Source organism: Chroicocephalus ridibundus, chromosome 2 (assembly GCF_963924245.1).
Source record: "Chroicocephalus ridibundus chromosome 2, bChrRid1.1, whole genome shotgun sequence".
Classification (NCBI taxonomy): domain Eukaryota; kingdom Metazoa; phylum Chordata; class Aves; order Charadriiformes; family Laridae; genus Chroicocephalus; species Chroicocephalus ridibundus.
In genome coordinates this window covers 141,410,915-141,435,632 of record NC_086285.1, presented here as the reverse complement: position 1 = coordinate 141,435,632, position 24,718 = coordinate 141,410,915, and the positions used below count along the sequence as shown (strand labels likewise).

The 24,718-nt window shown below is 40.1% G+C and overlaps 1 protein-coding gene across 7 annotated transcripts; it reads right to left on the bottom strand.

Moving 5' to 3' along the window:
• Positions 1–731: 731 nt before the first annotated feature.
• On the bottom strand, positions 732–24,578 carry LOC134512102 (Y+L amino acid transporter 2-like). 7 transcript variants are annotated; one of them, XM_063327156.1, is made up of 12 exons: positions 24,184–24,316; positions 22,998–23,280; positions 17,889–18,188; positions 17,215–17,732; positions 13,858–13,983; positions 10,388–10,532; positions 9,299–9,422; positions 8,443–8,546; positions 7,812–7,908; positions 6,242–6,391; positions 4,179–4,362; positions 732–3,444 (listed from the first exon to the last, which is right to left on the bottom strand). In XM_063327156.1, the coding sequence occupies exons 4-12, from the start codon at positions 17,714–17,716 to the stop codon at positions 3,353–3,355; spliced, it is 1,524 nt and encodes a 507-aa protein (XP_063183226.1). In that variant the 5' UTR covers positions 17,717–17,732; positions 17,889–18,188; positions 22,998–23,280; positions 24,184–24,316; the 3' UTR covers positions 732–3,352. The 7 variants fall into 7 exon arrangements, with proteins under 7 accessions (XP_063183226.1, XP_063183225.1, XP_063183228.1 ...); XM_063327155.1 differs by lacking the exon at positions 22,998–23,280 and having other exon boundaries at positions 24,184–24,338; XM_063327158.1 differs by lacking the exon at positions 22,998–23,280 and having other exon boundaries at positions 17,906–18,188; positions 24,184–24,338.
• Between the last annotated feature and the right edge of the window lie 140 nt (positions 24,579–24,718).

Genomic DNA, 24,718 nt, shown 5'->3' with positions numbered 1-24,718 from the left:
TAGTCCAACCCCCCTGCCAGAGCAGGGTCACCTAGAGCAGGTTGCACAGGAACGCATCCAGGTGGGTTTTGAATGTCTCCAGAGACGGAGACTCCACCATCTCTCTGGGCAGCCTGTTCCAGTGCTCTGCCACCCTCAAAGTAAAGAAGTTTTTCCTTTGTTGAGATGGATTTTTGTGTGTTCCAGCTTGTGCCCATTGTTCCTTGTCCTGTTGCTAGGCACCACTGAAAAGAGTCTTGCTCCAGCCTCTTGACATCTGGCCTTTAGATATATATAAGCATTGATAAGATCCCATGTTATCCATACCCCAGTCCCTTCTGCCACAGAGATGCCAGCTGACAAACCAGATGTCAAACAGTCTTCTTGTTGTTTTGTCATGTAATGATGACATACTTAGCCTGGATGCCAAGATCGTCTCTGAAAAACTGTTTTTTGTTTGACTGCATAATTGAGCATCTGTGAATAGTGTAAAAAGATGTGTTTACCCTTAGAACAAGAAAGTGTCAGAGTAAAGAGTTGCTAACAACTGCATTGAGAATGAGTCCCACCTGGAGTAACTGGAATTTTTTCCTTCCATAAATGCTTATTTTGATGTGCTATAGAGAACACAAATAAAAGTTAGTATCTCATTGATCTCCTGGGAAGCCAACTTGTGACATGTAAGGCAGGGCAAATTTCATTCACATTACTATTTTTGTGCTTTAAAACCACACAACTATAGCATTTGCCAACGATCAAATGTTTATTTATTTAAATATGTCAGCATCTATGACTTGCTTTAGATATTTCACAATAACTTACATGTAATATTTGTAAAGAGTGAAAAATCAACAAACACATTAACATTTCTGAGGTTCTGATGTCCATAGAGAATTTCAATAAGATTATTCACATTTATACCCTTACATCTGACTACTGCTTTCTTTCTGTCCAGAAAGAAAGAAAATGAAGGCTTCTGTGTCCTGCCCAGAAAGTTAGCAGATTCACGCAAAACCAGATTTTGGCAAAAAACAGACAAAGAAGTTTCTTAGCTCTGAATTCTCTATGGAGATGGTCTTAGTCTGTAGCCCTTATTACACTACCTGTAGTGCCTGCTATCTGTTACCACCCAAGATGTCACCTTAGATGTCTCAAATCACTTAGGAACTTTGGTCCTGCAAGGGAAAGCTTCAGGGGATGGTACAGTGCTGTCCTGGTGTGACACGTAGCTTGGCACCAAGCATGACTTTGAACTCTGTGGAGGCAAAGACAGTTTGGTACCGACTTGTAGAGTTTGTACACTCTCTGTGCCCTGATAGAGTCTGCGGCTCCGTCATTAATAAGTGCTTTGTAATTTGTCATTAACAAGTGTTTTCGCCTTCTGGGGTGAAAACACAATATTTCCGTACAATCATAGAGCAGGACCAAAACGATGCTATGCTGTAACAGAGGCATGTGTTTTGTGTGTGTGAAGAGACGTTCTGAGCTGGGCAAACTAAACTACACCCTAGGTCTTCTTTCCTCTTCGTGGTTTGTGAATGTGATACTGAAGTGATTTTAGTGCTCGAAAGCTGTGGCTTCCGACAAGCAAAACATGCATCTCTAATATCTTTATGTTTACCTTAATTTAGTGCATTTTTATTGTTCATACTTTGTATCAATAGAAAACCCAGCTGAAAGGAAAGTGCCACAGCAGATGGCATTGAAATGCAAATAGAAGGTCTCACAGGAGCCCTGTCAGCAAACGTTGTGTTGGAGACGCACGGAATTACAATCCTGCAAATGACCTTACAGCGGGAGGAGGGAATGAAGAGAGGTTTAAGTAGCAATGATTGCCTTCTTCCCTATTCCATTGCTCTTTCTCTGGGCAGACATCAATAAAAGACAATAATGCTAGAAGTCACAGGGACTTGTACAAGATTACATTACCTTAATTGAGGTTAATTAAATAGGAATAATGAAACTCAAATTAGAAACAATGTATGTTATATTCAGATATAATTACAGAAAGGAAGTACGACTTGCCAACAGGGATAACAAATGGTGCTACGTATCAACAAACCATATTAGAGCTGGAGCCGCTGTTTTTATCGTCTAGGTTGCAAGGCTGATGGCTCGTTTTTAATGACAGTTATTGTCTCTTCCATTTCAGGAGACTAAGAATCAGAACGAGTTATACATTCCTGGGTGCCACACGGAAGAACTTAGTGTGCAAGAGAACGATCCTAGTTCTGAACTGCCCTTTTCTGTCACGGCACCCACTGGTGAGTGCGCTTGTCCAGTCCACGTGCCTGTGCTGGCGGTTGTGCAACAGGCACCTACGTGGTGTGAAGACCTGGCAACCGGTGCTGGAGGTTCTCTGTGTGCTCCGTAGGAGACCTGCGGTTCACCTCGCCAGCAGGAACTGGTGAGGCCTGAAGGGTTGGGCAGGGGGCTCAAGGGATTTTGCAAACGTCAACAGTTTTTAACTTCTCCTTGTGAATTCCTTAAATAAATTCCACTGTGGAAAAAATTAGTGTGATTCATGGGGTCCCATCTTTGGTATTTCTAGGCAAGCAATGGACACTATGAAAAGGTGAAGTGTTTTCCCTGAATATACTCTAGCTGGAACATGACTTTGTCCCTTACAGTGCTTCACGGCAGGTTGTTCTGCTGGAAAGCAAAAGTACTTCACTTATAATGGTATCATTTCTTTGTCGAAAATACCTCTTCTGCAAAAGGGTAATGAATGTGGGATATTGTAAGACGAGAATTTCTAACAGAATTTAAATAACCGAAAACTTTGGTTTTCTCCTTTTGGTACAGTATGTATGCTGGTAATTATGCATTAGAACAGTTTACCACTAATACTACATTGACTCAAAGCGTGCCTACCAGTTCGAATTATATATTTTTTACTTCAGCTAAGAATTTAGTAATATTTTTAGAAGTACACTGTGGCTTTTACTTCTCAACTCACGTTTTGAACCTTGCAAATATCTGGTCTGTCTTTTGTTATATTTATCAATTTATTTCTTAGGATTGTGACTAGACCTAACACTCTTTATTACAATTTTGAAATTAATGTAATATTTAGCACTTATCTACTAATAAATGTTTGTTCATACAGTGCTTTGTACTTTCAAAGTGTTACATGATAGCTCACTATTAACAATTTTTTTTCTTTTTAAGATTTTTTAAGATCAAATTTTAAGAATTCTTAAAAAAAACCTGTAAAACAGAGGGGTTTATAAAACAAGCACAAATTAACAGACATCAAACTGACGCATAGTACAATGGTTTAGTATAACTGAACAGATGGATAGAAGTTCAGATGACAAAAATTGCTCCAGATGGGGAATGTCAAGGCACACCTCTCAATGTCAAGGCAACTCTATTTACTCTTAGCTGCTGTAGGTTCCATGTCTATGTCCAGATCCGACAGAGCACAGTAGAAGATCATCTGAACATATTTTGTTGTTGTAGCTGCAATATATAGCAAAAATGTGTGAGACAAAGTTATAATATATCTTAGACAAATATATGGATTTTGAGGATTTGAAAGCACTACACAGATATTAGGATAATCTTAAACCACCTTATTCAACTGGATTAAGCACGTTATGAATAGCCAAAGGCAAAAGGAGCTCAATAATTAAACAGAAAGTCTCGTTTAATCAGACTTTCATCAACATTTTCATTGAATTGTCAGATTGATAGCTGAGTTCAAACTGAATAAAGATATTAAAGTTTTGCTTTTCAAGATTGCCTGAATTTGAGGAGTGGAAACTACCCTTCGGGCCAATAATTCATTATTTCATAATTTATGAAAAGCCATGGACTTCTTTGACTGAGATGTTCCACTCCTTGGGCAGAAAGTGGAGCAATGATGTCCCGGTATTTCTGCCTTCCGGGGTATCAAACTGCATGCATTTAGTCTTCGCAATCCTACATGGCTTTTGTTAAGCCAACATCTTGAAACAGCTCAACACCACAAATATTAGGTGACCGTATATATACACATATTGGACTGTTTTGTACAAGTATGCAAGGTTTTGTTTTCAGGACCATGTGATGAAGCAAATGATCTCAGACATGCTGTATACAGCACAGTAAAACTTCGTAAGGAAAAAGGACTCTAGGAAAAATTATTCTTTCTGTCTTCTGACCAAGCATTCAAGACTTAGGTGCACTGACTAGGACAAGATGATGTTGCTTACCAGAGAGCCACTGTAGACATTTAGGTCGTTTTTCAACTGGCAGGTAGACTCCCAGGTAATACGCAGGAATACCCGAGAGGGCAATACCGATACCAATAAGGGAATTGATTGTGTCACTGTAGAGAGGAACTATGACCAGGAAAAGGGAACATAAACAGTATACTATAGGGAAGAAGAGATTAAGCTGTGGAGACAAAAAAAAATATTCCAACATTCATTAAAAGATACAGTAAATATCCTATTTTCAGGCTTTGCAGGTTAAAATTAGAGAAGTCAATAATAAAAATATAACTATTGACTATATGACTTCTATGTATTAAATCTTTTGACTGCCTACAGCCAGTGTGATTTGCTAGCTTCTGTGTGTGCTCCTGAGAACCTCTTATCTGGCACCCACATGAATATCTGACCATTTTGTTGTTTTCAGGCCTGCACAAGCTCAGTTCCTTTCCACATTAGTAAGAGATCAATCTTTGAAAGCAGTACTTTAAAACTGAGCAGCAATGGCTAGTTTCCCCTCAAACTTCAATTGCAAATTTTTAATTGTAAGTTTGATTGGGAACTAACTCAGCTGGACTTTCAGTTACCGTGTTGATGCTACAGAATTAATGGACTGACGTTCAATCATTTTGCCTGGGCACTCAACAAATATCATACCACAAATAAGAAAAGCTGCAATAACCTCTTTATGGATTTATTTATCACTGAGATATTTTTCACTGTCTGTAGTAATGAGCCTTCTCAAGAGTCCAGGAGTTGACATTTGAATACTAGCAGAAACTCCTGAGAGTTTTCTGGTACAAATTTTTCTTTTTCCTATAAAGTTTAAAAATATAAGTTGATGAAAACCAACTGCTATGTTTCAGAAAAGGAAAAAGTGTAAGCGGAGTTGTGACATTGACTAAACTGGCAAATGCTGATAGGAATTAAATGGTCATTGTCTATAATCTGACTGTAATCCTTGCTTTAGTAGAGTCAATAGCAAAACTGCCAATAAGGCAAGATTTAATCTTCCACATATTTTGGGTGAGAGTTTGTAAATGAAGTGTGAACATACTTCAGGAAAATTTGTTCTGCTCTGGAAGAATGGAAGGTTTTCTAACAGTAGGTGCTTAGCATATTTTACTCCTTCGTTTGAATCACGTTTCTTATAATCACGATGTTACACTTAAATGGGAAAAAAAATTGTTGCTAAAAATGGTGTGGGAGGTTAGGAAGAGTGAGTGACAAGGAAGAAATATTTAGATAGGGTGTTAATTTGGATTTCTTATAATTTTTACTGCATCACTGCAGAGCTGAAAGGCAGGTCACAGAGCCAGGAGAGCGCAGGGAGAGAGGAGCCGCCAGCGCGCGGTTTTGTGTGCCTGGGGGAAGCTGCGGGTTTCCATCCCTGCTTCCTGGACAATCACTGGGTTAAAACGAGAAACAAGTTTTAGGCGCGCTTTGTTTCTGTGCAGCCTCCCTCTCCTAACTGGTAGACAGACGCGCGTCTGCGATCACTCATTACATTTGCATTTTACTGTCTCTGACCACTATGCAGTGGGGGAGAACACTCAAAATATATTTGATTATTTAAGCTTTTGATCTTCTGCATGAGCAGAATTTGGGGCATTTTTGGGCTTCGGAGGGGTTTTTCTGAGTTTGTTAAGTCATGTAAGTTCTATCAGAGAGTTAAACTCTGGAGCCCCCATCACTAGTTCTACTGAGGTCTGCTGTGAACAATACAAAAAGGGGTTGTTCCAGGAGGGGCTGAGAACTCCAGGCATTTATTTATTCATTCCTTATTTATTTTGAAATAAAGATAGTTAAAAGGTTGAATGAACGGAAAAAGACATGGTAAACATCACTTCAACCTCACAGCAAAAGTTACCAGAACAGATGTTCTTGTGGAAACTCAAATGGGTTTTTGTGCCTTCATTTCTCATCGTGTATGTTGAAGGGATTTCCATGACTGATAAATAGTCTATAACATAACTAGTAATGTTATGGTTGTGGTAATAAGGATCACATAAACACGTGCATTGGCTAGCTTTTAGGGCTTGTGTCCCCTCTTACTTACTTACTTTAATAGGCCGTGGTCTATGTGGCTGCGTATATCTCAAGTATATCAGTCCTGCAATAGACAGACCCACAAAGAGCCAGTAGTTGAAGCAGTAGTAATTAATGAGGAGGAAAACATCTTCCACAAGGAGATAAAGCAAAGTCATTAAGCCCTGCAGATAATAAAACCAAAGACTTTTAAATGTGAAAATAAAGACATGTCTTATAAAATTAAGAGGTAGTAAAGTTATAAAATGGGCTGTTTCCAACATATTTGTCTGGAGCCAGGAGAACAGGTTCTTGCAAGAAGGATGTACTTAAAACTCAGAGAAATCTGCAAATATGCTGTGTAAAACATGTTGGTATCTCTTCCTTTAAACATAGCAGTGAGACCACCACATTTGTCTGAAGACGTGTCAGGTTTGTGAAGTTATGTTTCAGCAACACCAGGAAACCCTCCTAAGAAGGCCAGATGAGGAGCCCCAGACCCTGCTGAGCCCTGGAGAAGGCTGCTAAGAAGCTTTCTGTAGGCAGCAGCTTGCTCTGCTCTTCCCGTTGCCTTCAGTTGGAGCTCAAACTTTTAATTTAGTTTCACTGTAGGAGGCTCTCACAGTCCACTCATACATTGAGACCATTAGCGTAAATTCTGCTATACTGCCTGCACGGAAAGATCTAAAATACCAGGAATTTAATGCCTGTTTCAACAGATCAGCAGAAAGATACCACTGTGAAAAAGGTGAATGGTGGTGTATTAAGGGAATATAGATCTTTTTACTGGTGCAAACAGAATCTGCCTGAGAAGAGCAGTTATAATGACATTGTTACTTTTAGTAAATTATTTAATGTCAAACAGGACCCGTGTGATAATCTATTCATAAGCCATATGTAAGACAGGGCAACGGAAGACAGCAAATAAAATACATATTCAAATAAACAGCAGTGTAGTGCTTTTGAATGATTTCACCTTCTCTGTTCATGCATATCCTCCTCCTTATTTAGTTTGTTAGATTTATGGATTATTTAGTAAAATCATTTGCACTAATTCTATACCTTATGGTTCCTGGATTTTGTGTCACAAGATTCATTTGTATAGCGACAGCAGGAAAAAGTCAAAATGGCTATATGCATCCAATGGTAGGAATTTAATTTTAAGTGCTTTGTCACTCCTGTTATAACTAGAGTCCTAGAAAATCAGCCTATGGCTGGGTCAGAGATATTCCTGCCATATTCTTCTCCAGTGACACTCTGAAAACTCACATAAAGACTTAAACGACTCCTGTCTATACTATTACATATGTAGCCATTCTCTGTTTTCTAAATGATCCTACTGTACTTACTCCTCACTAATCTTGTTCAGAGAGCACATGAATGTGAATCAAGCCATTCTCTTTTCACTGAAAAAAACCCCACCAGATAAAATAACTTAGCAAGACCACCCTTAATGAGTTTTAGAAATTGTGGGCATTTCAGGGAGATGTCTCCAGTGCAGAAGAATCCTGGGAGAAAGAAACACTGGTCAGAGACGAGGTGTTACACTCCCCGGGCCAGACCCCCAGCTGCCCCGGCCAGGCACGGGGCCGGGCTGTCGCTTACATTGAAGAGGAGAGCGGGGACTGGTGTGAAGCACTTTATATGAATCAAGCTCAGACTGTCAGGGAGGTGTCCTTCCCTGGCTCCAACATAAAAAAGCCTGAAAAAAAGAATAAGAAAACTCAACCAGATGATGAGGCAAGGAATAGCTTGTTGCTTTCTGACAAAGGTGGCATTAATTCTTTTATATATTTGGGTAGATTTAGATTGGATATCAGGAAGAAATTCTTTACTGTAAGGGTGGTGAGGCACTGGAACAGGTTGCCCAGAGAAGCTGTGGATGCCCCATCCCTGGAAGCATTCAAGGCCCGGCTGGATGGGGCTTTGAGCAGCCTGGTCTGGTGGGAGGTGTCCCTGCCCATGGCAGGGGGGTTGGAACTATATGGTCTTTAAGGTGCCTTCCAACCCGAACCATTCTGTTGTAAATGCTGCTCTCTTCTCAAGTGGCTTTAGTTTATGAATTGGTGCTGATCATGAGAAGACACATCAGATTGTAACAATCCTTCCATCATAAATGAACAACCTGACATGCCAAAAATTAACCGTGTCACTTTTGCAACGCATTAGAAAAGAATGCAGATTAATAATAAGTTATTCCTTTTCAATTATTTAAAATAAATCCTATATTTCATACCTAGATGCTGCAATTATTGATGAGTTTAAGCCACTATAGCAAGACATGGCCACTGCTATAGGAATTATCCACTTAGCATAACTAAGGGTTTCGCTGCCAAACGTCTGCAACAGAAAAAGAAAATAACAGTGAGGCTCGTTACACTAAGCACATGGACAATCCTGAGAAATTCTCAGGAAAACACACCAGCCCAAATATATTGTCATACCCCAAGCTGTCTTATGACACCCGATGATGACTTGGGAAATCAGAAATTGGAAAAACTCATCAGTATCAAAATAAAAATGGCAGATACATTGTAAAAAGTTTAAAAAAAATTCTAGCCTAGTTCAAGTCAATGAGATAATAGAAGAATATATATTGGCTTTAATGTATTCTGACATATCCTGACGGTAGTAATCCATGAGTTATAATTGTACTTTTCTGTAAAATATTGATAAAGTTTTAAAAGCATTTCACTGCACATTTTTGTGTTGAAAATGTTGCTGTGATCCTGCAGCATTAAACATCGCACACTGTACATTAGAACGATAGCAAAACCCCCTGGTTCTTAAACCACCCAGACTTTCCGCAGCTCTTTCTCCATCTGGCCCTGGCAAAAGCATCTTCTACAATTTTAGGAGCAGGATTTACAGTGTATGTAAGAGGATTTTACAAGAGCAGATTTATTGGATATATTCTTTATATGCACCTTCTAATATACCGGTACTCTTACATAAAAACAAAGTTTAAAGCAAAGCCACAACCTTCAGCATGGAAATACTTCAATTGTTTTGCCAAGAAGTATGCTACCTGAGATTCTTCCACGGTGTCACCCATACAGTAACTTTTGGCTTAATTATTTTATACAACTTACCACAGCCACTGCATCACTTGTGAGGAGAGCTGACATGTCCAACACTACGTAGTACGCTATATTAGTCAGCAAGTAAATAACAGTCACAATAGGCATTGAAATCGCAATAGAAAGAGGTAGGTTCCTGGAAAAGGAAAATGGCAAAACTATTTCATGTTCTTTAAATGAGGAATATTTAAATAGAAGATTGTTCCCAAATTCAAACATTTGTGACTGGATACTTCCATCACTTTTTGTAATTCATCATTTTGTCATCATGGGGTTACAAAATAACGTACAGCCATGTGTCAAACAATTCCATAAGCAGTTTAGTTGGCTGCTTGGGGTTCTGTCACAAGTTTTAGAGAAAAAGCTTACATTTATACCTGTAATTTTTATGTACTGTCTTTTCTATGAAGCAGTTTAAGAGAGCACTTAAGCAATGAAATTTAAACACACACTTAGGTGTTTTTGTGATCGTAGCGTTTTTTTCCTGACTCATAACCCATGTATGTCCCAAGCCAAGGTGGACTCAGTCTGAGTAGGTGAGGCACACCACTCCCACAGGGTGGATGTCTCTGCAGAGGGGAGGAGATGATATTTCCAGTGCTGCTCTGGACTTCCTTATTTTTCACTTAACCTTTCATTTTTAGTAAAACTAAACATTTTTTCCCATAAACGGTAATGCTGAAGATCACATGATAAAACAGTCATAAACCTGAAACAGTCTTAAGTCTACTGGTGGAAAATAAAATAACTGTTCTGTCTGTCTGAAAAGAAATAGGGAATTTTAGAGAGCTAGATGGACCCACACTGTTCCCTGCTTTCAGCAGGGATTTGTTCTCCTCCTTTAAAAATTCTGGCCTAAAGTGAAGGTTTAATATACATATAGGCAGACAAGTGATTTATTAGTGTGATACAATGGGTGAGAGAGAATAATAATCAGGAAGAGTTTGCATACTTACTACTTCTCTGGAAAAGAAGACTTTTTTTTTTCAGAAAAAGTAGTTTGACTCATTTCCAATCAGAAACAAATACAGAGTGGCATGTCCTGTCATCACCTGTCTTACCAGGTCACTTCAGGAATTCAAGGGAAAGGCACCCATTTACCTCTCAGGGTTCTGCATTTCCTCGGTGACGTAGTTGAGCGTGTCCCACCCAGAGTAGGAGAAGAGGGCGGAGTAGAGAGCCAGCGCGATCATCCCGGGGTTTGTTGATGAGCCCTCGAACGGAGCTCTCAGGTTTTCTGTTTCTCCTGTACAAACAGCAGGTACCAATTGCCTGTTACGTTTCAAGGATTATGATGTAGAAGGACACTACACTAGAAGTTTCATCTAACCAGAAGGAAATAAAAACCCACTGCATCCCGGTTTCATTACTATTTCTAGAAGTGCACGGCCTATATTTTTGCTTGACAAACAGGAAAGTTTCAGTCAGACGTTCAAACATCTACACTTGTACAGGGCGACAGCAAAAGACATCTTTCCATTATTTGGATGTGACTTGTGAAATTCTACCAGGATTCATGGCCTCCTCGTCTCCTGGCATCACAGTCTAGCCTATCGAAGGAGGGAGCTGTATTGAGGTCATGCTATGCCCAATCAGCCAGGCAGAGGCACTTGGGAAACCCAATTTCAGTTCCTGAATCTGTCATATTTCTTCCTCTTATCTGTGCTTTTGTTTCCACCAGATGCATTAGTGGCCACTGGAGGGGGAACTCCTAAAGGCTTGGTTCTCACCGGGATGCTCTGCCCTGCAAAGGTGTTTGCCAAAATTAAAGAGAGGAGACTTGAAAAATCTTTCTTTTCAAAATTCTCGTCTAGTTTAGCTCAGTCAGTTGAGATGACAACCTGCAGAATGCTGCAAAATAGATGAAATATTAACGAAACTGCGTGAGCCTTCACTGCGATTCTGGAAAGGGGAAGAAAGGCCTCACTGACTTTGCAGAAGGAAAGTCAACTATCTAATATAAATGGAAGTGGGTTTAAGTATTAAGGAAGACAGAAACGTGCTGAAACCTCTATTGGGGAAGAAAGTAAGGTCTTTGTTATAAAACGAAACAACTTCACCTTGTGGTTAAACTAAGGAGTTTATAGATACCACAAAAGCAGTACAGTCTTTGGAGAGCAGCAACTACTAGGAGACTGTTCGAACTGAAGAAGGTGAAGCTACGAGATGCACATGCACTTTAGGAAAGAAAATGGTTGGAAGGAAAAAAAATGAAAAATCCAAAACAACCAAGAAAAGCTTTTTTTTTTTTTTTTTTCTAATGATAGCTCATATTCAAAATCAGATACATTCACAGTATTTTAAAACAAGAGGCATATCTGAGCACATCAGAAGGAATTTGGCAGGGCTAAAATGTCATAACCATCCTTTTCATTAAAACAGCTGCTGAGTTTAAACGAGTGCGTTGACCCGAACACAGCTTCCGCCAGAAGTCTACAGCATTCCTCCTCCCAGTCCTTTCAATATTTAAGTGCTGTTGTGGTTTCAGTCGGGATAGAGGTAACTTTTTCTTACTAGTATCTCGTATAGTGCCATGTTTTGGATTTGGGATGGGAATAGCGTGATAGTGCACTGGTGTTTTTGATTGTTGCTGAGCACTCAAGGTCTTTTGTCCTCTTCACACCACCCCACCAGTGAGTAGAATGAGGGGGGAGGCAACAAGGCGTTGGGAGGAGATACAGCCAGGACAGCCAACCCCAACTGACCACAGGGATATTCCCTGCCATATGACGTCATGCTCAGCATATAAAACTGGGGGAAAAACAAGGAAGGCGGGCACATTCAGAGTGATGGTGTTTGTCTTCCCAAGTCACCATTATGCATGATGGAGCCCTGCTTTCCTGGAGATGGCTGAACACCTGCCTGCCGATGGGAAGCAGTGAATTAATTCCTTGTTTTGCTTTGCTTGCGTGCATGGCTTTTGCTCTACCTATTAAGCTGTTTTTACCTCAACCCACAAGTTTTTCCTCACTTTAACTCTTCCAGTTCTCTCCCCCATCCAAGGAGTGATGGGAGGAGTAAGCCAGCGGCTGCGTGGTTCCAGCCGCTGCCTGGGGTTAAACCACAACAAGTGCTCAGTTCTGCTTAAAGAAATCAGAGACGAGACCTTTACTACTGCTAAAACCCATCAGCATTTTGCATTCCTCACAATAACGTTTCCTCTCTGCCTTTACCCTCCCTGACCCCACGGAGCAACACAAGGGACCAGGCCTGGGTGATGTGGACGCAGGAGCAGAGGGAATGGCCCCCGGCCCAAACCGCGTGGTGGCGGCTGCGCAGCAGTGAGTGGGCTGGGAGTTTTGAAGGTGGCAATTTGAAAGCACAGGTAGATTTGTGACTGTGGGGACAGGGAAAAGCTGCTATAGGGGTGACATCACCCCTTTGAGAGCAGCAGCTTTACGGGGGGATCTACTCCTTCATGTAACTGTGGCCCATAAGCAATGCTTTTCCTCTGCATCTTCACACTCCTGCCCTTAGGACTGGGTTGGTTTGTTCAGGTTTCTTTAGACTTGAGTAAATCAGTGACAACTGACATGCATGGATAATGGCTAAACAAAAAAGCTCTCTTAAAATCTGGTGTAGCTTTACAGTGTGGCAGCTAATGCATTAGAACTGCAGCCAAGGAAAGAAGAGAACAACAAACATGGAAAAGCAAGCCTGCTCGTTAGGTTTTATAAGCTAGTTTCAGCAAGAGAAAAAGATAATTCCTAAATTGAAGAGGCAAATCCATCTTTATTTTAAATGAATAAAGATGCAATGCCTATTTAGGAATTTCATGGAAAAGGAAAATGAAGAAACCTTAGTAACTAAGCTTAGTAAGCAAAGCTAGAGTTAGAAGAGACTTTACCGCACCAGTGACGCAAATTAATAAAATCAAATCTGTTGTCATATACAAAGATAGCCTTTGTCATATACAAAGGTAGCACTGGAATAAACTAGTCTCCAGCTTTTCAGCATAGTCAGTTCGGTCCAGTTACTGCTGACAGCGAGTGGCTCATCTATCCTGTGATGTCTTACGATACCACGGTGATTCACAGGAGCACAGTATTACAGTCTTCTCCCTTGTTTCTAGGAACAAGCACACCCTCTCACCAGTGGAGGAAAGGATGAGTTCCTCCCTCCCCGATCCTCTCCCCTCACCAGGCTCTGCCGGCGGCTGCGGGTGAGGAGCGATGCGAAGGACGTGTGCGGCAATTTCTGCTGTGCTGTCCTGTCACAGGACAAGTAGCGACGCTAGCCTTTACCAAGCCTGAGTCAGAGACACTCAGATTGACTTTAAACTAGTTGGCACTAAACCGATGTTAATTCAGCTGCTATTTGTTATTCAGCCCGCACAACACAGACCGTGGTGTATGTTGGTTTGCAAAACTAAGGGTGGAAGTATAATTAAACCCCCATCGTTTAACAAGCCATAAAATTCCTCTCATCTTCCTATGGCAGGCAGTTTTTTTCCAGAATAAATAACACTTCATATGTAACGCTTAAGGAGTCTGATCTTCCCGCACAGATTTTGAAACTCGTATACAGTTCATTTTTAAGAATGAACTTCAAATGAAAAAAAATAATCTTACCTTTACCAATTTTGTAAAGGCCAACAGATATCACCAAGATAAGAGCCATAACTTTTGCGTATGTGAAAACATCTTGTACGCGAGTTCCCCACTTCACATTAACACAATTAATAAATGTTAAGGAACCTGTAGAGAAAAAGAATATACATGAGAGGAGCACTGGTATTTTACATCACATAAAGCACATTTCAAATACATCCAGATATCACCCCTCTTTCAAGAAATAAAACAGAATCAAATTCCACCTCGATTTATTAAAATGAATGAAATACCTGATCTAAAAGTTTTTTGGAGGGTGCTGTTTTCATAGCAGTAGGTAAGAAAAAACCACATCAGATTTTGAACTTTAGGACTAACTCTTGTTCCTTTTAAATAATCTTTAACTTTTATTGAAGCCAGCAGAGTTGCTCACATGCAGAAGGTGAGGCTTCTCTAAACCTTTTATTTGTGCTGAAGTTTTTCCTGAAGTCATCCCTGCCGATTTGAGCTCTAGTCTATGCACAGCATAAGGACAGCTTCTGCACAAAAAAACTCGTCTGCAGTTGACAAGATACTGAATTGAGCCAGGCCAGCATGCTGTTAGTCTGTGCCCGTGCCTTAGGAGCTCTGCCATTCGCGCTTTGACCCCAAGTCTGAAGATTACAGAAGTACTTACAGAGCTCTCTGAAGCTTCAATTTTCACAAAATCTAATAGAAATAACGAAGTAGTGTGGTTGCAGAGAGTGGGTGGGATCAATTAATTCTTCTTCTTTCCTCCTTCTGCCATATTCTTTGCATTCAGTTTTGTGGCAGAAGTTAAACCCCGATGAGAGGATAAAGTATCGTGGTGAGCGCTGCTGCTCGGTCCAGCCAGGGGCCGAGCCACCTGCCCACCTCCTCTCGCTCTAGCACATGCACACGCGGCATCAAACTTATCTCTCTTGCAACTCCATAATTCAAAACAGAGGTAGACGAGGAGAGGAAAGGGTATGCGCGGGTACCAGGTATGAAGCCCAGCTGCTGCAGAAGACAGCAGGCCACATTTGGCATGGGTGGCCCAGAGCGCTCTCAAGCATGGATCAGAATGGGCTATTCCTTCTCTAGCAGCCTTGTTGGTCTTTCCTTCTGTTTCTTTGACCTGCCTATAATCTACACTCCAGTTTTGAAAGGAAGAAAAAGGGTTTTGTAGTGCTTCAAATGAAAACCATTGAGAAATGCTCACAGAAATTCTTGCTGTCATTATCACGAGCAGCTCTGCGTATTTGGCAGTGTCCTGTCAGCTCTCAAGGTGATAATAAACCTATTTAGAGAAATGGGACCTGACTTGCCCCCACTATTTCTTATTACTATGCCAATGTTATGCAATGGGGATAGAATTCTGGTTTTATTCTGGTATTAAAACAACCCAAAAGGCTTTTGATGTATAATGATTGTTCATGCCTAGTGTCAGGTTTGAATATAATTTTAAACCTGTCTGTAAATTATGACTTCTGTAGACCTTGCTCTAGTAAATGTAGCATACATATTGAAATGAGATTTTGTGCTCTACAGTTTAAAAATATCGCTTCAGTAGAACTTAACCATATACCTCTTCCTTAAAAGTACATAAAAGTATTATATATCATTAACTGTTAGAATTATGGGTCTGTGTCTTGAAAATTATAAAGTAAGAGTTGACTGAAGTTTTTAGTCCCTAACACGTAGGAGTCATTTGTGATGCTATAAAGTGCTATTTGAAACACTGCAAAGGATATATTTACTGCATGTGTACATGACACATAACATGCATCATGTGCTGCAGAGTGTAATTAAATTCAAGACAATGGGATCTTGCCATGGAATTCCCAGTAAATTCTACTAAATACATATATTTAAATAAGTTCTCCCCACTATATTGGTGAAGTGCCAATTAAATCCATGCTCCTGAGCCTTATCAAAATTGTTCAAGCTAGGAATAAATTTGATATCTGACACTCCTAGATTGCATATCACAGTTAATATAATACACTGTAATTTTCCCTGCAATCTGGGCTGTTACTCAAAACACTGAGCCTAGTCAGTGGTAAGGCGACTAATTTGCTGTATGAGAAAGCAGCAGCTGCCAGCCACACCTGGGGCATCGGCTCAGAACTCAGAGGTGCTACAGCACACAGCTGATTTGCATGAAGACTACAGCAAGAATAATGAAGATTAGATATTAGGAAGAAATTCTTTACTCTGAGGGCGGTGAGGCACTGGAACAGGTTGCCCAGGGAAGTTGTGGATCCCCATTCCTGGAAGTGTTCAAGGCCAGGCTGGATGGGGCTTTGAGCAGCCTGGTCTAGTGGGAGGTGTCCCTGCCCATGGCAGAGGGGTTGGAACTAGATGGTCTTTAGGGTCCCTTCCAAGTCTAACCATTCTGTGATTCTGAAATGAAGGCTTAAAGAAACATCAGCATTTGAACACTGCTTCTCTTAAGTGTTAGGATTTCATGAGGTGCACCTAGAACACCGGGAAAAGAAATGTTGATCTAATAAATAACTGCTTTCCTATGCAAGTAGGGAACTTCAGCTGGCAAAGTCTTTTGGAATAGTATTAGTTGCCTTTTATACTCCTGAGGGGTCATGATGGTCTCAAGTTCTACCATGGAGATTTTCAGAAGTGAAATTCCTCTGCATCACAGTGGCAAGAGTCAGGGCTACAGAGAAAACACCTTCTCAGAATTGTCAGTATACATATTGTAAGTTAAAATTGCTTATCCTTTTGGAAGCCTTTGTTGAGTTATCCAATTTAAGCCATTTAAAAAAGATCACGCTAGAGCACAGTCTCAAAGGAATACATGCCCCAGCTTGACAAATGCATGTTTATAAGGAAAAGAACTGAGTGCAGTTCATCTACTAGAGAACAGACTTTTAACGCTTATCCCTGTGTTCACCCAAGACGCACAGTCACAACAAAGACAACTCTGCGCAGTGTTTGATTACACTACACAATTTTTCTAGAGATAATACTCATATTAGGCAGAGTATTTTTAAATCTATATGAATTTTAAGATTTTTGTTTAACTTTTACGATTTGCAAGAAATAGGGGAGAGAGGGCATGGACCAAATGCAGGCTGCAAATCAGGCCAGTGATCCATAGACATATAGATATCTTTAATCAGCAGTCACAGTTTCTAGTTTCCCCCAGCCAAATTTTTGTAATTCTCCTTTCCTCTGTAATAATCTGAGCGCCAATTAAAATCTATTCCAACAAATGATTATTATTTCTTATTAAGAACGTGTTTTAGAGAAGCAATAATTATTTTCACAGAAGGCAAAGGAACAGAAATTCAGAAAAATCTCTCTGAGTACCTACAATTATAGTTCTTAACTTCTGGGAATCATAACTTTACTTACAAATACAAGCAGCTGCAATCAACCTGACTGCATCATATGGCGGCTCACAATGAGGAAAAATTGGTTGAACAATATAGTTAGCAAATGTGATTGCTATCACTGCCTGGGTTGTTGGTTCGATAATTAGCAAGGAAGACCACAGTCTGATGAAGGCCACAAAGGCACCAAATGCTTCCAGGATATAGGCATAACTGCCTCCAGATTTAACGATGGATGTTCCCAATTCAGCGTAACACAAAGCTCCGAACAGCGAAAACATCCCACCAAGCGCCCAGATGACTAGAGAGAGTCCGTAGGAAGCACTGTACATTAAAACACCTCTGGGTGATACAAATATCCCAGAGCCAATCATGTTCCCTACAATTAAAGAAATTCCATTTAGTAACGTGATTTCTTTTTTCATCTGCATTTTTTCACTTGTGTCTTCCATATTGTCCATTTTGGCTTTTCCATTCTTGGTTTTGGATTTTTTATTGCAGCATATTCTCCAGGGGGCTGGCATCCTCAACTGTCATTACCTGAAAACAAGAGGACAGAACAACTTTTGTAAGGCACATGGCATCAGAGACACAGATAAGATAATTAGGAGACAAGGCATAAATTCTACAAAGAGCAATTATTTTGCCTGCTTTTATCTTGCAGTCCAGGAACCATATATTAGTGGATTTTCTTACCTTTCACTGTTCTGTACCTTTTTAACAAATGAATGTGAGGCCACTCTCCTTGGTTATAAATCCTGAAGCTTTCATGAACTCTCAGTTCACTTCTATTATTTATCTTGAATTGTAATCCTACATTATGTTATTGAAGTTATCTTAGGGAAGAAAGAGATGCTGTACCCCTAGAAACATGTTCTAATTCAGCTCGAGTGTCCCACACGGGTATACCTCTCCTTAGATTTTGCTCTTATCCCCGGAAGAGTTTTACTTCATTATTGTTTGTTTCATCAATTACATCCATCTGAAAATTATCTGCTGAGGAATAAAAGAGAGAAAAAGATAGTCAAGAACTCCAGGCTCAGGAGGCTAATGTTACTGTGAGGATAAAAAGAGCTTTTGCTGCTGCTAGAGATGAGATTGCTGCTGCCGTGAATAATGCAGCTTGTTTAGTTATTAACCTCACTTGACTTCTGGGTAGGAGCCACTAGCATGCACAGGGACTGAGTTTTGAACACCCTGTTCCTGGAACGCTTTTGTATAAGGGAGTCCAACAAAACATGACTGTAAAAGCTTCCCATTACGGTGTTTGCAGGGCAGGATCCAAGTACGCTGGGAGCTGGGAAAAATGAGGTAACTGAGTAGCTGCATTGATAAATCAGCCTTGTGCACACATCGCACCCCTCCAGGGCCGAGCTCCTCAGGGATGGGGAAGGGAAACGTAACAGCTGGGACTGCAGTGACTGTCTCAATCCTTTGGTCCTGCTGACTCGGAACGATGCTTACTTAGAACAATGACTTTTTTTTTTGGTGCCTGTCTCAGAAGAAATTTATTTCTCCTTCCCTTTCCCCACCTCCGCACACACTCTAAAACACTTCCAAAGAAAACTTCCTCAAAATCCTATGAGCCAAATTCTCTGAGTAGAACAAAGTTCTTCCACGCAACACTGGTCAAAAACACTTGATCACAAATTTACGTTGTTAAAACGTGGGTCAATGGCCAGTTTCAAAGAAACAACCTGCCCTACCCAAACTTCCCGAAAGGTTTGCATTCCTTTATAAAGTGTGTCTCCTGTAGCAGCCCTGTATAATGCATATGTGTTCTTTTCCAGCCTTTTTTTTGGTGTAACTCAGTTTCCTAGTTGATCAAATAATTAATGAGGCCTGATGAGGATTAAAGATTAAAAGATGTCAACCTTTCTTTAAAGATAAATGCTTTTGTCATCCCAATGGCACTTTCTCTAACTGTAAGAGCACTGTGGGAACACTGGAGTAAAGTTAAAGATTAATTCTTGCCATAGGTGTTCAAGCGTGACTGCTGAATCACCCATCCTTTGCTGACCTCCTCTTCACACGCGGGTGACTCCTCTTATTTCTCACCGTATCCCTCTAAGAATAAAAAATGTCACCTTCATCTGGAGGGTGGAATTTCAGGCATCCAACACACCAGTCCTGTATCTTCCTTAAAATTAGTGATAAGCATTCCCAGTTTCCTACCACTAACACAATTTTTCTGATTGCGTGAAAGTAAGGAGGGGAAAAAATGTCATACACCCCCTTCTCCCCGCCACACACTGAAATCCGAGCTAATACTTCCAGAACCTTCTGGCTCTGTTTCTGCTCTCCATGGCTATGTGAAATGTTGGCAGAAACCCCCTCCCATGATCGCAGCTGTCCTGAGAGCCCATCAGGACAGCAGCATGCTAAAAATTTGGGCAGAACTCTGTATTAGTACTACTTCGGCAGCAGAGCTAGTTTAAAATCACCTTGTGCTTTTTATGCCTGATCTGGGATTTTTTCTTTTTTTTTTTAATTTTTTAAATGTCAGTCATTCAGAACTCTGGCTCTGAGACAAAATGCACAAACGCTTGTGTGGGTACAGCTCAAAGGGACTGAGAATTTAAAATGCAGCTGTTCCCGAGGTGATGTGAATGTGGAGCAAGTAGTGACCAAAACCAATAGCTATCAGTTTTCCTGAAATGAAGTCTCACTGATAAATGAGATAAAGTTATTTTCCTGTAAAGTAGGGTACATCACGCAAGTGATAGGTTGTCACTAGTAACTTGCATACATGATATCAAACCTGAACTTTGATGTCTAGTGCGGATGACCCGGTAGCTAAAGGGAATTTGAGCATTTAAACTGGCAACGCTACTTGGGTCTAGTAGAACTTTTACAATCTGTAGCTTTCATGAAAGCACAAAGGTAAAGATTAAATTATTTTCTTAAGTAACGCAGTGTTTTGCACATTTTTTTTTCTTCTCTCTTGTGCTAACAAAAGATTGTTTCAGATTTCTAAAAATGTGTAACCAGAGCTGTATGGGGAAATATTTCTTTCATAAATAAGTGACTGTGGATGAAACCATTTTGAAAGAAGAACAATTAGAAGAAGAAACAGTTCAAAATTCTGTACTTTGAGAGATGTCACAATAAAAAAAACTTTTAACAAGACCCTGAATTAAGTCCACGAACAGGTACACCAGATTCAGTTTCCGTAACCAAGATGTGTAACTTCACTGTAGTTAAGTTACCTCAATTTATATCAGCTAAAAATCTGCAAGAAAGTAGCAATTTGAGAACAAAATCTTTTAAACAGCTTTTGCCTGTCCCTGTCACCCCCCACCCAAGACAAAAGCACTATTCCCACTAGCTTTGACAGTACACAGATTTCATTCAGTGGGGTCATAATATTGAACTTGTGATTGATTTCTTTATTCACGACTAAGTTTTCCTTAAGTAAACAAGGTTTGACTGCCGCAGGACTCATAGTAGTTCTTAGCAAAGTATTCATACTATTAAGAAAATTAGTAAAATATGGGAAATAGTCTCCTGTACAGATCTTCTGGTATTATAGGAAAAGGAGAAGAATTTTTTGTCCAAATGTGTAAAGAATGTACTGCTGTTACAATACAGGCAGTGATGAAGACAATTCAAGGATATGCCCAGACCATCGCCATGGTCTGACCCTTTCCCTCTTTTATAGCTTTTGTTCCTACTGATCCTGGCCCATAGTCCTGCCCTCCTGTCATCACTTCATCCTCATGCACTCACCATCTCCCCTTCCTGGCACCATCACTGCTACTTCTGCCTTCAACAGGTGTGCCAAAAAGGTTAAGCTAAGAAGCCTGGCTGTTCAAGCATGACTCTATTCTGTGGCACCTGGGCATCTCTGTAGGTCACAGTTTGAGGGTGCACATAATCCAAGTGAGAGACGGTGCTAAGGTCTGGGAGGGCTTACATGCGGGGGACAACCATCAGAGCTGTAAAGAACTGGCTTCTTACAGGAGGATGGTGATTTTCAGTTGGAAAATCCTGTGTTATAATAGGTAACAAATCCTTATGGTGAATCCTCTAGAAGAGAGGAGTTCAGAGTAGCTTGCTGAGAATGGAAAGATTTAATGTATGCAGTAATTAAAAAAGGGAGGTTCTTTGCGTTCTGGCATTCTGCTTTAGCATGGTTGAGTATTTAAAGGCTAATGCTACTGCAATAATAGAACTTTATGGCATCAAAAATATAAGTACAGGTATTTTAGGAGCTGTTGTGTATGAAGTCTGACGAGCAAGATGTAAAAGCTTCCTAACATGAAGGAAGGTTCCTGCTCTTTTCGTCCCCATGGACTGTGACAAGCAGAAAGAGCTATTGCTCTCTGGAAATCAGAGATTCAGACAGGCATCAACACGCTGAGGTGCCTCAGAAGCGGCAGCTAAATGAAGGCTAAATGAAACAGCTGCAAACACTTGCCTGTGCCTTGTGTCGGCAAGGGATCTCTACAGCAGAACTTCAGAACCCAGTTTTCATGCAGGTCCTGCTCTGCCTTAGGGCCTCCCTCAACAAATGGAGGAAAGTTTTCTTCTGAGAGAAAAAGCAGAATGCCTGGAGAGCACAGACAGGCCTAGTGGCCCTAAATCCTTTGCAATCTTATGTTTACTTCCCAGCTGTATGCACAAAGACCAACAGAAAGGAACTTGTAGACCGACACCTGAGAAGTTATGGAAAACAATAACACCATATACAAGTAACTCTCGATAACTCATTTTTTAATCAAGCCACTGCCAGAAGTCACACAGAAAAGTGAAGGAGGAAGGGACAGCGCGATAGTAGTTGAAAACCAAAGTTAACATCAAAGACGGTTCTTCCATAAATTAGTGCAGGACTGGTTTGGCAGGTCAGAATTTTCTCAGACACTTCCCATCCTTCAGGGATTTACAGCCTCATGAGTGATTGCCTCTTTCTTGAGGAGGTAATTAACCTTTGCCAAATGATTATGCAAGGCTTGGTCGGAGGTTATAGAAGTGTGATGTCTTATGAACTGCTCACATAGACTTCCAGAGGGACAGGGCTGCCTCTATTTATTAGGACATTTTGAAATTCTCAGCTTTTAATTCAAGAAATACTAGTAAATTAACCAGAGGTTCTTTCTTAGAGACCAAATATTATTCCCTTCAGCAGATTCCCTTAGAAACTGAGGCCATTTAGAAAGTCATCTCCTGTCAAAGATGTTGGAACATGCTGGACATCAAATTTACTCCTTAATGTTATTTCAGGTAATTTCATGGCCTCTTCTTTAGGCAATTGTTGTCTACTGCCACATAATTTCTCAATAATGAAAGTCTGCTCTGCCATCAATGAACATAGGGAAGTCAAACCAGGCAATAAAACTGCTAAACCCTCAATATTTTCTGGTTTCAGGTAAGAAATGAATGACATTAAAGATGACATTTAAAGAAAATCTAGCGTATTTTAATTATGCTTGTAATAGAAATCAATATATGTGTAGAAAGCCATTTTAAAAGTAATGAGCAATCTCTTATTTACTCCAAGTACACTCTGAATAATTTTTTCCTGCATGTAGCAGATTGACCAAAAATTAAAACAAAACCAACCATATACATTTATATTAATAGCTACTGGAATATGAAATGAGATGAGCTGGCAATTTTCAACATGACCAAAAATGTACAGAGCATACTTCAAAACTCTGTTGCTGAGCATGAGCCTCAACAGGTCTTAAAGGAAGTATTCCTGGCAGATTATACTGCTGGACATTTTCCAATGTGAGAGGAGATCAAGCAAACAAAACATGATTATGCATTATGAAGGAATAGCATAAAATAAAAAACTCTTACCATTAATAATAAAAAACCCAAACAACAGCATCAAATTCCACTTTGATCTCCTCTGACGAAAACGTATCCCACTCAGTAGGAAATAAATAGATTTTCTTTTAGTTTTTACGTTTTATGTTTATAAAAACACTCAGCGAATTAATGCTTCAAATGCTCCAATCACATTACTGTGGTCAGAGGCTGGTTTTCCCATAGGAGGCACTTGCTCCACCTCCAGTACTCCATTCCCACCCCAAAGCAAATCACAGAGGATATTTGAGAGAGAAGCTACTGTAGTCCAAACCTAAGAAAGGTATTAAAAAGAGAAGTTAGTGGCTTACCAGGGGGTAGGCGATACACTTGCTTCCTTTAGCAGAAAGGTTACTGCAACTGAATAGTGGCTCTCTAGCTGCTGATCTAAATAAGCACACCTCTGTTTCACCAGGACGGGTAAGTTAACACTAATATGAACAGCCTCTTCTCTCACTCTTGGTTTAGCCCTGCCTTTAGCTGCTATTTTTATTAAAATAGCATGAATACTAAAATCAATGAGAGCATTCAAGAAAGAAGATCCCAGACTCTCCTGGAATGTGGTTTCTCCAAACAACCTCAACTGAGGTCATTACCGGGCAGAAGCAAGCAACTTAAACATCAGCTGCTCTCTATTCCTTAGAAAACTGTCATAGAAATAAGACAAAAGGCATGTTGGGAAAAAAAAATAATAATTCCTTCATCCACGCATCACTGAAAACAAGAACAACCTTTCCCAGACGTTAACATGAAACAAATGCAGTCAAATTCCTTCTTGTTAATTTAGAAAGCCGTAATGAGACTTTTTACTAACACTGTAACACAAAGCATATGTTTATTCTTGTGGCATAACTTGCCAAAACCAGAAAGATTTTCAGAGTAGGGAGACTAGCAAAGAATGGTAGTTAACTGTAATTCATAAGTATTATGTCATTTCAAACAGTCTAATGTTTTTCCGTTTACTTTTTTGGATATATTTTCTTTTAAATTGAATCTACTGATTGTTAAATATTTATCAACTCAGTTATTTTTCTTAACTGGAGAATTATACGTCTGTGTCTTTCCCAATAACTTATGACATGATACATGATGCACAAAACAGCCTGATCTGGTGTCTTTAAAAAGAGCTTTAAAAAAAATCTAATATAAAAAATAACCAAAGAAAGAAATTCCTTACCCAATGTACTCAGCTTTGTCTTCTGAAACAATATGTTGCCCTGTCTATGAAGTACTTTTGGAAAGCCTGCGTGGTATACAGCACAATATCGACTAAAACCAGTAAACATCCAGAAAATAGTCTTCTCAGCAGAGCAAAAAGTTAATGAATCCAAGAGCACTAACCTGGGATTTTTGTTTTCCGTGAACAACAAGGCCAATAGTAAGGCAAAAATTTATACTCAGGTGTCAAAGGGCATCTGGAAGGAGCTGATCCAGCAGGTCAAGAGTCTGAAGTCGCAGGACTGAGCTGAGGCACCAGATAGCAGGACATCAGAATGGGCTACTAATCCACAAAGAAAAGTGAAATAATTGCATTCAAACACAGATATCCCTCCAATCGGCCTCAGTAATCCAACTGGAAAACAAGCAGGAGAGTTGCATCATGTTGCACGTTCCATACTGTAACCCACAGTGACCCAAAAGAATAATAAAAACAACCCAAATCGTAAGTCAGTGCTCCTCCTATTTCTTCTTTTTAAAGTGATAGATTGAGA

Bases quoted from the DNA above. Each gene is read 5' to 3' on its own strand.
- LOC134512102 (XM_063327159.1), bottom strand. From the start codon at position 17,716: ATGCCAGCCCCCTGGAGAATATGCTGCAATAAAAAATCCAAAACCAAG. The intron at 10,533-13,857 runs GTAAGATTATTT...CTGTTTGTACAG, and splicing joins CCTTTACAAAATTGGTAAAG to GAGAAACAGAAAACCTGAGA. The intron at 7,909-8,442 runs GTATGAAATATA...TCTTTTTTTCAG, and splicing joins TCAATAATTGCAGCATCTAG to GCTTTTTTATGTTGGAGCCA.